Below are 13,172 nucleotides of genomic sequence, written 5' to 3'. Positions count from 1 at the left end.
TAAGGTGCTTTACCTTGCTCACAACTGACCCAGGTTCGATCCCGGGTATTCCATATGATCCCCCCTAAGCACTGCCAGGAGTGATGCCTGAGCACCGCTTGGTGTGGTCCCCAAACAAAAACAAAAAGCTGCCAGGAAGGAGCTTGGCGGATAGGTGGCAGGCGAGGGGGCTTGTCCTTCCACTGGAGTGCCGTGTGACCGCGATGCGGGAGCGCAGCTCTCTCAGTGCACAACTTCCCCAGCCGCCTCCTGGCCTGCGGAATTGGACGACGTGGAAAGGGCAGTGGGTTTCCACTCCCGGGCATAGCCCTTTTCCGGAGCTGGCGGCTGGAGGTGAGCTTTGTGTGCTCATTTCTTTGTGCAGGTGGGTTTACGCGTGGGGTACTGATGCCTCTCTGCCTCCAGCCCCCCAGGCCCAGGCTGCCTTGGGGAAGCGGGGTGGGACGCCGTGCGTGGGTCTGGCAGCCTGGTTGGGAGGGAAGATGTGGACTCTCATGTCATTTCTGAAACACAGGTGAAGCCCTACAATGTCTACATCACAGTTGCCTATCCGCCCGACACAGACACGCCCGGCTTTGTGGAAGAGAACAAAACCAAGGTGAGTGCCACCAGCCCTCACCCTGTCCCCTGCCAGCCCCTCTGCCCACCCTCCAGCGCCCCACCTTCGTCATCAGTCAGGAAATGGATTCCCTTTCCACAAAGACACGGGCCAAGGGGGCTCAGGACTTTTTAGAACTTGCAGTTGGAGTCTTGGGGGAAGCACCCAGGTTGCCAAAAGAGGTGTTTTCTGCTGCTCATCTTGGAAGCCTGGCTTAATGAAGGGATGTTTTGCGTATGATGCTAAACACAGCCTCTATTTTTAACTAGTGAGATGATACTCTTTAAAAGTAATATTCTGTCCTCTGAACTCGGTTGCCGAGTCATTGTCTCTACCCGAGACCTCAGGGGCATCTCAGCACTGGAGCACCTGGACTTCTGGTTTCCTCCATCCTTCCGCATTTGCCTTTCTTGATCTGGTGTCCACCCCACCCCGCTCGCGGCTTCCTCAGCTGTTCGGGCAGGAACCTGGGACTCAGCCTGGGCTCCCTGTCCGCTGGCTCTGCCCGCCCGCAGGTCCTTCTGGGTCCGCGATCCGAATGTATCCGGGCCGGGGAGACGGCTCAGAGCGCCAACCCCACGCCAGGCGCAGTGCCACAGACCCGCACCACTGACTCAGAGCTCTGCTGGGGAAGCTCCCCCAAATCCCCCCAAAACCCAGCACTCTGAATCTGCTTCCAGTTTCGCTGCTGCTCATAAGCTGCCTTCTTGGGAACAGTAGCCACTGATGCGATGCGTTTGCCCGACTCCGTAAGCCAGCAACTGCCCGGCCCTCTTTTAGAGTCTGTCCTTCAGGGAGTGGCCCAGGATTGTGGGAAGCGGATGTCAGTCTGTGCCCCTCCCGTCTTCAAACCCTTTCTCATGTGAAGGCTAACACCCCCACAGGTCCCAAACCTGGTGTGCACCATGGCCTGAATGTTCTAGAAGGATGACCTTGTTCCCTATGGCTATGTTCCTTTGGTAATTGTCGGGCGCTTGGAATGTGGCCAGTGGATGTCAGAAGCTGGGCAGTTAGTTTGGGGGGAGAGGGGGCTCCCAGGTGATGCCCAGGAGGCCTAGACTCGTTGCTTCTTGTTCAGTGGCAGGCACCATCACATCAGGGCAGGTGCCCGAGGAGGTGGCACTGCTCACGCCCCACAGTGCTGGGGGTACCCGGGGCCCCCAAGGCCGCCCCCCGGCAATCTTAGAGACCCGTGGAATCGAATCCGAGTTGGGCGCATACTAGCGCTGTGTTACCTGCTAGGCCTCGAACCTGAAGGGAAGTTCCGCAGCACACGTTGGTAGTGACTGCAGAGAAGGGTCTGGACCCCAGTTCCCAGCCTGCTGGGAGAGGCCCGGCCACCTGCCCACTGCCCATGTCTCCCGCCCTGTGCTTAGCCGTGCCGGAGCCCTCACAAACGTCTTCGAGCTTTGAGACGTGGCCGTTGGGACCCGTGTCTTCGGGTGTTTTGGGGACTCGCCGCTTTCTCCTCAGAAGGGCCCTTCCTGTTCCTCCTTTGTTGCCAGGGGAGGCTCAGCGTTAGTGAGATCAGATGGGGCTGGACTTTGGGCCTTTACTAAGATAAGGCCACTCCCAGCGCCGCTTGGCTACCTGGGGTGGACGTTCAACGCGAGGACCCGGTGCTGGGGTTACCAGGGCCACACCTGCAGGTGCGCACAGGGGCCCCCGGGCCACACCCTGCAGAGCCCAGGGCCCAGGTGGTGCCGAGGACGGACACGGCACAGTGCCTGGCGCTGTCCCCAGAGCCCCTCTGGTCCCTTTGCAGCTCTGCCAGCTCTTCCCCGCCCCCGCCCCCGCCCCTGCTTTATTTCCACCCTGGTTGCTGGTCACTGCTGCCGCTGGCCTGAACACCAGCCCTGTGCTGCCCTGACTCCGAGCAGGAAAGACCCCTGCAATACAGAGCTTAGTCGCTGCCAGATTCTAACCCAGTTCTGATGGTTTTTTTCTTCCCTCATGGCGTGTGAATAGAACTGGCCCATGAGCTCCACATGCATAGAACATAGAACATGCATAGAACTGGCCCGTGAGCTCCACACACTGTAGATCTGTAGAGCTGTTTAGGATTGAAAATCGTATTTCCCCTCTCCATTTTTTTCTTTGGCTCAGCCGCTGCTGCCTCTTCTTCCTCCTCTTCCTCACCCTCCCCCCCCCCCCACCCCAGTTTTCTTCTTCTAATTTGGGACCCCTGCTTACACCTGGCCTGGCCTCTTATAACATTTGAGGTTCTGGAGAAGGAAACTCCTTCAAAGGTCCTGCCTTAGGACACGTGGGGACCCACCCAGCAGACCCGTGGTGTTGGGCGAGCAGTCTTTTTTTGAAACTGAAGCTGACCAAGGGTGGTGATTTCCCTGTGGAGGTTGGATTTAGATGTCAAGGTGGATATTTCGTTTTCTTCCTTCCCGTCAATGGTGGGGCAGGCCTCTTCCAGTAACTAAGATTACGTGCTGGCTCGTGGGCCCTGTAGGGGGCGCCATCGTGCTTTAAAAAAATCCACAGATCTGTCACCTAGGGCAGGACGAGCCAGTGGGGGCGGCGACCTTTCTCTTCATTCAGGTTCATCAGGAAATGCATGGCATGTAAAGCTTTTCTCTCCTAAGAGATCATACCCATGTGTTTACTAAAATTTAAATTTCTACCTCTAATGGTGACAGAATGGACAGTTCTGTGCAGTTGAAGTCGGGTTCTAATGGAAATTCCGTTTTACAAAATGTCGTGCATGTCGCCACCCACCCACACAAGATTCAAAATAAATGAGGGAGAAGATCCTTTGAGGACCTCAGTTGGTCCAATGCAACGTAGACAAGTAGAATAAGCTCCAGTAATATATTTTAAAGCAGCAAGGAGAGGAAAGCAAGACGAGATAACTGTCCGTTCAGAATTCAGGGATACCTTTTTTTTTTAAAAAAAAATCATGGGGCCACGGGGCTGGAGCAATAGCCAGAGGGTAGGGCATTTGCCTTGCACGCGGTCAACCCGGGTTTGATTCCCAAGCATCCCATATGGTCCCCTGACTGCCACCAGGAGTAATTCCTGAGTACAGAGCCAGGAGTAACTCCTGAGCATTGCTGGGTATGGTCCAAAAAGCAAAAAAAAAAAAAAAAAAAAAAGTCACGGGACCACCCTCAGCGGTGCTCTCTCCAAGGTCACACGTGGCCGTGTCGGGGGGCCTGTGCCTTCCACTCATGCGCTCTCCCCTCCTGCCTTCCCACCCCCCAGTTCTGATGGGGATCACGGCAATGGACCTTTTGAGGAGAAAGAGTATGCTTTGGGCTTTCTGGTGCTCCCGGAAAACACTTCCCCAGGCGCAGGGCCCAGCTGGGCTGCCCCTCCCCCAGCCTCCCTCTCGTCTTCTCGGTCAGGCCAGGGCTGCGGCTCTGCCGTGCCTGGTCCGCACCCTCGGCCTAGGCTCTGCATCCTGTGTCTCCACGGTGCTGAGTGGCTTCTCGGACGGGGCACAGGGCGCGGGTCACTCCAGTTCTGCTGGTCGTCGCTGGAACTGGGCCCTCCCCTGCCCAGTGCCCAGGGCCTCCTGTTCGGCCTTGGTGACTGGGCTGCTCTCACCTGCAAGGTAGAAACGGATCAAGAATTCTAGCTGGGCCTCATTCTGACAACGGAAAGGCGCTCCCCGGTGAGCGGTCGGACGGGGCACTGCACGGATGATTGCCCTTTGCCGCGCAACGGGCCGCTGCGGGTGGGTAGTGACATGTCCAGTTCTTCCACTTTCAGCCCCTGGAGACTCGTCTCATCTCAGAGACCACATCTGTGTGCAAACCGGAGCAGGTGGCCAAACAGATCGTGAAAGACGCCATCGTAAGTGCAACATTGCCTTTGCTCTCTTTGTGAGCGTTTGGGGAAAGGTGTTTGTCCCAGGGCTTGAGCAATAGCACAGCGGGTAGAGCATTTGTCGGGAGGGCCGACCCGGGTTCGATTCCCAGCATCCCATATGGTCTCCTGAGCACCGCCAGGAGTAACTCCTGAGTACAGAGCCAGGAGTAACCCCTGTGCATCACGCCATCGTAAGTACAACATTGCCTTTGCTCTCTTTGTGAGCGTTTGGGGAAAGGTGTTTGTCCCAGGGCTTGAGCAATAGCACAGCGGGTAGAGCATTTGTCGGGAGGGCCGACCCGGGTTCGATTCCCAGCATCCCATATGGTCTCCTGAGCACCGCCAGGAGTAACTCCTGAGTACAGAGCCAGGAGTAACCCCTGTGCATCGCCAGGTGTGACCCAAAAAGAAGGGAAAAAAAGGGTGTTTGTCCCACACTTGACATGAATCGTATGTTTCTGGGCCGGCACATTCGTCATATCCCGTGCCTCGCTCTGCTCGTCTCCTCGGACGCGGTGGGCTCTGTCGATATCTATGTTCAGTGCTTGGGCCAGGTCTGCCTCTCGGCTCCTGGCTCTGCACAGGGCTCGGCCCCGAAGCAGGGGCTAGCGGGACCAGATGCGGGGCGAGGGGTCGAACCTGGATTGGCCACGTGCGAGGCAAACGCCCACCCGCTGCCTGTCTCTCGCACCCTACTAGGAATTCTGCATCCTGTCTCGGGGCCGCTGCTTGATAAGCATGGCTGCTGGGAACTTGGGTTCTTCTGCAAAGCACACGAGACTCGCCCTCTCCCAGATGTGCGGGGCCTCGGCCTTGTGCCTTCCCTGGTAGCTGCTGTTTGAATCACTGTAGCTGCCCTGTGGCTGGCATCAGATAAAGGACTCTGAGCCCTGCAGTGTCTCCCCCGTCAGGTGTGGCCACCTGCATGTATTCTGCGCCCAGTCAGAGCGGTTTCTCAGAGCAGCGTGGGTGTCGCCAGCCCCTTGACAAGTTCCGCCAACTTGCCACGTAGAGGAGGGGAGCCTGGAAACTGAGGCTCAGGGTGTACTTGGGGATTTGGGGGCCGGGAGGTTGAGACACGCCCATGGACCTGTGGCGCCAATAAGTGGGAGGGGCGTGTCCCCCTCCGTGACTTGAGGGCAGATGGGCAGAAGCCAGGCAGACCCGGCCCCACTGAAGCAGCCCGAGTCTCTGTGCTCGGCTCAGCTTGACTGTTCCCAGAAAAACGCTCTCCCCACCCCCATGCCCGCCCCGGACCCCATGAGTTTGGCTTTTCCTGTTTATCTCCGGGCGCAGCAAATGCGCTCTTTGGTGAGGAGTCGGGAAGATCCCTTTTTACTTCAGAAGGGTTTATTTAGTCTGGTGCGTCTCAAGTATGTGCCTCTCTTGGCGTGTTGTTTTTGGGCCACACCCTGTGGGGGGGGGGCACGAGGTGCCAGGGGTGGAGCCTCCCGGACCCTCCCATTGTTCCTCTCTCAGCCGTTTCAGACGCTGCATCGTCGGCAACCCCAGAAAACTCAACGCAGAGTCTGATCTATACTGTTGTCACCTTAGATATTGCAATCGAACAGCTTTTTATTTTTTTTATTTGTTTTTATTTTATTCTTTTTGGGTCACACTGGCGATGCACAGGGGTTACTCCTGGTTCTGCACTCACAAATTACTCCTAGCGGTGCTCAGGGGACCCTATGGGATGCTGGGAATCGAACCCGGGTCGGCTGCATGCAAGGCAAACGCCTTCCCCGCTGTGCTATCGCTCCAGCCTCGGAGCCGAACAACTTTTTAAGAAAAGCCTATTAATCCATTTTCTTTTTCTTGTGGCCACACCCGGCGATGTTCTGGGGTTACTCCGGCTCTACATTCAGGAATCACTCCTGGTCCCTCGGGTGCCAGGGATCAAAGCTGGGTTGGCTGTGTGCCTGGCAAACACGACCCTCTGCTGTGATTGCAGCCCCTATCCCATTTTTTCAGTGGCGGTGGTGAACCCACCCCACTTCCGCGGGACCCCGTCCCAGTTGCAGTCAGTTCAGAGCGAACGTCAAGGGTGCGTGGTGCGGTTCCCAGACCCCGTGAGTGTCGAGAACAGCTGCCTCTGACCTGCCTCGTGTGTCGTTCTCGAGGAAGGGTCCAGGGAAGGCGCGGGTGCATTGAAAGGAGGCGGAGGGTGGGGTTAGGCTCCTCAGACACTTGTGGGTGCTCTTTGATCCTGAAAGCCAAACTCAGGAGCCGTTTCCTCAAGCTTAGTTGCGCCGTGGAATGGGAACCTCCATCAATGAACTTTTTGTTCTCTGTTCCCTTTAAGACCCATTGGTCTGTCTTGTACTTTGAATGTTTTGTCCCCATTCATGGTTTTGTAATATGACACATTAGTCATTTGGAAAATATGGGTTCACTGAGTTACCAAAAAAAAAAAAATCGCATCCATTCACATCGTGGCTCATCTAAGTGGAGTCTGTACAACGGGAAGCTGACAGACCCGCGAGTGTGACATTTCCCAGATTCCCCCTTTCTCGGAAGCTCAGGCTTTAGCTTGGGCCCTGGAAGCGTTCCTCGATGAGACGGGCTGACTTTGCTCCTTTTCCCCCCGGGGGGGTTCCCACGGCCAGGGACGGCCAAGGAACTGCAGTTCTCTATGAAGCTCACATGGAAAGGAAAGCTAGTCCAGCGCGTTGGGTGCTTGCCTTGCACACGGCTGACTCGGGTTCAATTCCCAGTACCCCATATGGTCCCTCGAGCCTGTCAGGAATCATCCCTGATGAAGAGCCAGGAGTGAGGGGCTGGAGAGATAGCACAGAGGGTAGGGCGTTTGCTTTGCACGCGACTGACCCGGGTTCGATTCCCAGCATCCCATATGGCCCCCTGAGCGCCACCAGGAGTAACTCCTGAGTGCAGAGCTAGTGACCCAAAAAGCAAAACAAAAACAAACAAAAAAGAGCCAGGAGTGAGCCTTGAGCACCACTGGGGATGGCCCCCAAAAGCAAACAAACAAGCACATGATGCTCTGTCAGAAAGAAGGGTGGCCACAGCCAGTCTGGACCCACAGGGAAGCCACTCAGTGAACCGTCTCTGACGACATGTCCCGAGGCTGGAGATTTAACAAAACATTTAGTTTGGCTGCTTTATCAAGGGCGTCCGAAAAGCAAAACTGACATTTAAAATATTGGGGAGGGGGCAGGGTCCAACCCAGAACTTCTCACTCAGGGGTGCCCGGAGACTCCTCCCAGCCCTCCTTGGCCTGGTGCAGCCCAGACCCTGACAGTTTGCATTTTACTAAAGATCTTTTTTTTTTTTCCCCAAAGTCCCGTTGCTTTGTGCGTTGATCCAGGCAGTGGTGTGTGGTAATGGAGGGTGTGGTGCTGCCGCTGTAGTTCTGGCGAATAGGCCAGTGGTTTGGCCACTGATAAAGACGGAACTCGGAGAAGCCAGTGAGCATCTGGGCCAGTGTTTTTTGTCCATGTGGGCCCTCGGAAATGGGTCCAGGACCCCCAACGCTGTGAACCCACATGTTGAGGACTTGCCGTGCAGCCAGTTAGGCCCAGGGCCAGGAGTGTCCATGAGCTCCGAGACAGCGCTTGCTCTCTCTCCCACGCGCACACCGTCATCACTGACACTCACGTCCACACCACCCGCCTGTGTTGGTTTCAGTCCTGCTCACGCTGCCACTCTCGCCCCTCTCTTCCCCCACCCCCTGCAGCAAGGAAATTTCACCAGTTCCATCGGCTCCGACGGCTACATGCTGTCGGCCCTCACCTGCGGGATGGCTCCCGTCACGTCCATCACCGAAGGGCTCCAGCAGGTAAGCCACAGCCAGCAGACAGACGCACGGACAGACGGACAGCCAGATACGAAGGGCCTCTTGGGCTGTGTGGAGAGGGAAGTGTCCATTGCTTCTCATCCTCAGGGCTGAGAAAATAGGAGCGGGGTTGGCATTGCCACCCAACGGGTTGGGCCGGGCAGCATTCTGTGTCCCTGTGCTGCATCTGGACAGAGGGACGCGCCCTCACAGCTCTAAGGGGGTCCATCTGGGTTTGCTTCCGCGAACCACTGGCCCCAGGTCTGGAAAAACAGGATTCTGCCATCTCGGGGCGAAGTGGGCCTGGCTGACATGCCAAGGATCAGACTGGAGCAGCCCTGCCGGGTGGCTCAGAACACAAGTCGTGAAACTGGGGAGACAGAAGTCGGGGCGTGTCCTTCGGGCAAGGCGGGAGAGTTGGGCTGGGGTGCGCGCACATGCAGGTTGCTGTTTCCACCTGCTCTGTGCCCTTCAGGGACTCTAGGTGGCCCCGCAGCTCCGGGGGCCAGTGAGCTGGGACAGCTCAGTGGGGGGCTCCCTGGGAGCCGGTGCAGGGGCCGTTCATGGGCCGTTTCTAGTCTGTAGGTCATCCAAACTAAGCAGCTGCGTGGCTCCCAGCCCACCCCTCACACCACCTTCTCTCCAACTTCACTGTCTGTTGCTTTTTTTTTTTTTTTGCATTTTTTTGTTTTTTGGATCACACCCGGCAATGCACAGGGGTTACTCCTGGCTCTGCACTCAGGAATTACTCCTGGCAGTGCTCGGGGGACCTATGGGATGCTGGGAATCGAACCCGGGTTGGCCGCGTGCAAGGCAGACACCCTACCCGCTGTGCTATCGCTCCGGCCCCCGCCTGTCACTCTCTTGACCTCACTGTCACCCTCACAGCTGCTCGCACTGTCTCGGGGTGCCCTCTTGGTCCCACTTCTCTGCAGTCCCACCCTCCCGTGTGCCCATTTCAGTTGTGCCGTGGTTTGGGTTAGATCCACCTTTGAGATGACCACCGGAATGGCTGTTTCAGGGTCACGCAGCAGCTCACTGCGGCTGTTCTTCCATGATTGATGTTTTATTTCCCTGAAACCGTTCCTGACCTTAGACCGGAGAGTTAGTACAGCGGGTAGCATGCGTGTCTTGGACCCCACAGACCCAGATTCACTCCCCGGCCCCCTGTCTGATCTCCCGAGGACCGCCAGCCAGACGTCAACCCCGCGCCTTTGTGGCCTTTTATTTATTAATTTGTTTGGTGTTGAGGCCTCATGCAGCAGTGGTGGGACTGGGCGGTGCTGGGGTCAGACCTGGGCTCCCACGGCAGAGCCAGCATCCAGCCTCTGGGCCGTCTCAGGGAGAGGGAGAGGGGGACACCAGACAGTGCACGAGAAGCACAGTTCTGAGATCTTGGATGTTTGAAAGTGTTTCTCTCTGTAGCTCGGCTGTTTGAGAAGCCGGAGAAGTAGGGTGCTCTTGCCTTACGTGCGGCCGACCCAGGTTCAGTCCCCGCCATCACAGAGTCCCAGGACCCCGCCAGGAGTAAATCATGAGCACTGCTAGGTGTGACCCCAAAACCAAAACAAAAAAGAATAGAGATCCCCTCAGAGGTGTTAGCAGGAAGACACAGATATCAGACAGAGGTCTGTGGTGCTTATTCCCCAGGTGGCCACTTCCTTTCTCCGTTTGATTGTGTCCCACATTACAGAACCCTGGGGGTTGCTGGGCAGAGCCGGTCTGTCTCATCACAGCACACAGCACACCCTTGGAAAGGTCCCCTGGGATAAGCTGGGAAACCCCCAGTCCAAGATGCATTTCGAGCGCACTCAGCCAAGTGCTGCCTCCCCAGTCACCTGGAGCTCACTCGGGCATTGCATCACCAAGACCATTGCAGGATGAAGTGTTGACACTCACACGCGGCGCATGGGAGGTTGTGCTCAGAGGGAGCAACAGCCAGAGAGAGGACCATGGGGGGTCGCCCTGCGAGACCAGGAAAAGATGCAGGTTCCCAAGTCAGAATTCCAAGTGGGGCTTCAGCTGGATGTGCCTCAGTTTCCCTCCCCACCCCCCTCTCTGTAGTAGCAGCGGGCAATCTCCAGATTCAGACCATCTGGGCACTTGCTCTGACTGGGGCTCGGGACAGACTCTGAAACCGCCGGCCTGGAGTGTGCGTTGGGTTATTGGCGCTACCGAGTTGGATCTCACCCGCCCCGTGTTCTTGCTGGTAGTCCGTGGACATGTGACTTGGACAGACCCGGGGGGTGGGGTCCTGTGCCTGGTATCTGGGCCAGCGTCTTAGAGTGTTCAGTACCCCGCCGGCGCCCCCGTGCCTGACAGGCTCGCGCTTTTGCCTTGCAGGTGGTCACGATGGGCCTGTTCCGAACCATCGCCCTGTTCTACCTGGGAAGCTTCGACAGCATCGTCCGGCGGTGCATGGTGCAGAGAACGAAGTCACAGATCACGGACAAAACGGCCTAACCCTCACCCTTTGCGCAACCGAGACTTTCTCGAGAATTTGAACAGTTTGCTGCTGAGCGGGGAACGTGTTTGGCCTCCAGACCCCAATGCGTTATTTGGAACGTGTGAGGGCGGAGCTGGGCTCTGCGGAAGCCTGGCCGTCGGAGGGGCTGGAGTCGCGGCTCCAGGCCACATTAATACTATGCAAGTTTGCCCGGAGAACCTTCCAGGCTCCGGCGGAGGCGAGGTGGAAAGGACGGGGCGCGGGGACTCCTGGGCAGGGAGCGGCCTTCAGAGGGATCCTTTCATTTGTTTTTGTTTTTTTTTCTCTGTGCTCTTGGGTTTTGTTTGTTTGTTTGTTTGTTTGTTTCTCCCTTAGAGATCCAGGCCAGAAATGTATTCTATGACTCAGCAGAGATTTGTGAGGTCTTTTTAAGAGTTTTTTCACCACTCTTCCCCTCCCTCCTCCCCCTCCACCCATGAAAGGTAGTTGTGGGGTTTCTGGACCCTTCTTTCTTTTGAATTTAGTGTGTTTCCTCCCAGAGGAGTGTTCCACAGTGCCCCCTGTGCCCTTGGCTGCCGGGCCCCATCCAGGCTTCGTCGTGTCAGTTTGATCCCGTCACTCGGCAGAGGGAGGGGAGAGGGCAGGCAGGGGAGAGGGTCTTCCGGGCGGAAAGAGCACTGTTTGCTTGTCTTCTTAGGCCCGAGTGCTGTGGTCTCTCTCACTTGTCCCCGCAGAGAAAGGCAGTCATCTCCTTGAGACGTTTTCCACAGAGCAGTAGAACCTTAGATGCTCGGGGGTCACAAACAAGGCTCTTGCCTTGTTGGCCGCTGACCCAGTTCGATCCCTAGCGTGGTGTAGGGTCCCGCGTAGAACACTGGACAGGGCCTGCCAGGGACGATGCTGAACACAGAGCGGAGAGTCAACCCTGAGGTACGCCTCTGCTCCTCAGCCCCGAGTCTGACGGCCAGTTAGGCCCCCCCACGCCCCATTCCTGCGGCGGGGCCTCTCCGGGTTTTCTCTTTCACATTCCTACGACTCTTCTAGTTTTATAAGATAAAAGGCCTGTTAGACTTTGGGGTGTAGGGGGGGGACTTTTTAAACATTGATTCATGACTCGTTAAAACCGACGGGAAACTGAGAAGTGTGGCGTTCTTCTGGGCACGCGGAGGTAACTTCAGGAAGGACGGATGGTCAGTACTGGAACCCGGTTCATGCGTGGGCCAGCGGAGGGGATGCGGCTGGCTTGAACGAGTTTCATTTTGGAGGAGAGCCGGAGTCCTGTGCTTTCTGTGACCGCCCAGAACGTTCTCGCCTCACTCTCTGAGACGGGCCTTGGTACTGCTTCCAGACCCGAGGCTGGTTTCCACAGCAAGTGCCTCCAGGGAGTGTCACCTGGGGCCCGCCTCACCCTGTCACCCTGCCGTCCTCTGGCTTGTGGGGGACTTTCCCCGCCAGTGAAACCCTCTGTCCCTCCTCCCGTATACACACATACACACTCACACATTCCGGTTGACGCTGGGAGGGAAAACCCCAGCTTTTGCAAAAGATGCTTTTTAAAATTATTTCCAATACCCCCAACTCTGTGGAAGAGCACAACCTTAAAGTTGTGTAACAGACTTTTGTGCTCTTGAGTTTTTTAGCCTCTGCACTTCAAAAAGGGACTTCTTTTCTAAAAAAACTATCCAGCAGGCTTCCATCAGCCGTGATGAAGAGCTCTATCTAACCGAGGTCTGAGAGTAACATCCTTTAAACACCATCAAGACGAGGTGATCATCAGCATTTGGGTTTAGGAATGGGGGACGCCATCATGGTTTTGCAAGTCTTTTCAACTTGTGGCACCCACGGTGGCAAACCTGATGGGAGTCCTTGGGGCAGGCAGCCATTGCCGCCAATGGTTCGCTGCCTTTAAGTCAAGGAAAGGGGGTCCGTTGCTCTGTGGACGCTTCTCTCTTCTATTCTTCTCTTACCAATGCCCCTCGAAGGCACAAACCTTCCACTGTTGTTGTGTGTGGAAACTGAATCCACGGTGGCTGTCAGCCTGAGGTACCAGAGCAGGCGCGTAGCAGGACACCTGTGGGTAGCCACCAGAGCTCTAGGCCATCTGTGAGCCCCCGTGGTTCCCAATCACTTGCTTGTCAGAGGCCAAAGGGCCATAGTCTCTTACCCTCTGCGTGGAAAACTTAGGAGATTATTTTTGCTCTTTCTGAATTTGGTGCCATGTTTTTTTTTTTTGTTAGCAACTCCTGACTTGAACAAACATGAGATGAATTCAGTTTTTTGTTTGTTTGTTTGTTTGTTTTTTTAACCACTTCATGAATGGTTGGTTAATTTTACCCAAAGAGCTGACTGCCGTGGGTTTGATTCTAGGGACTGTCCCCAGCCAGAGCTGTTTTGTAATGTCCCCTAACCTTCAGAAATCTGAGTATAGATTCTAAGTACATCTGGCCTGAAGGTTTTGAAGAAGGGACTTTAGACATTGCAGCAGCTTCATATAATGATCTGATTTTATT

At 56.1% G+C, this 13,172-nt stretch overlaps 1 protein-coding gene across 1 annotated transcript in view; it reads left to right on the top strand.

The window, feature by feature from the left end:
* KDSR (3-ketodihydrosphingosine reductase) overlaps nt 1-11,256 on the top strand; it is a 41,507-nt gene extending 30,251 nt beyond the window's left edge. The window contains exons 7-10 of the mRNA XM_056106964.1: nt 515-598; nt 4,325-4,408; nt 8,118-8,219; nt 10,560-11,256. Of these exons, the coding sequence (XP_055962939.1) occupies nt 515-598; nt 4,325-4,408; nt 8,118-8,219; nt 10,560-10,679 (390 nt within the window). The 3' untranslated portion in view covers nt 10,680-11,256. The remainder of the gene's footprint in view (nt 1-514; nt 599-4,324; nt 4,409-8,117; nt 8,220-10,559) is intronic.
* The last annotated feature ends 1,916 nt before the right edge of the window (nt 11,257-13,172 follow it).

Source organism: Sorex fumeus, unplaced genomic scaffold (genome assembly GCF_029834395.1).
Source record: "Sorex fumeus unplaced genomic scaffold, SorFum_2.1 ptg000151l, whole genome shotgun sequence".
In the NCBI taxonomy this organism is placed as follows: domain Eukaryota; kingdom Metazoa; phylum Chordata; class Mammalia; order Eulipotyphla; family Soricidae; genus Sorex; species Sorex fumeus.
Note: the sequence above shows the minus strand (reverse complement) of the source record. Positions and strands in the feature narration are given on the sequence as shown.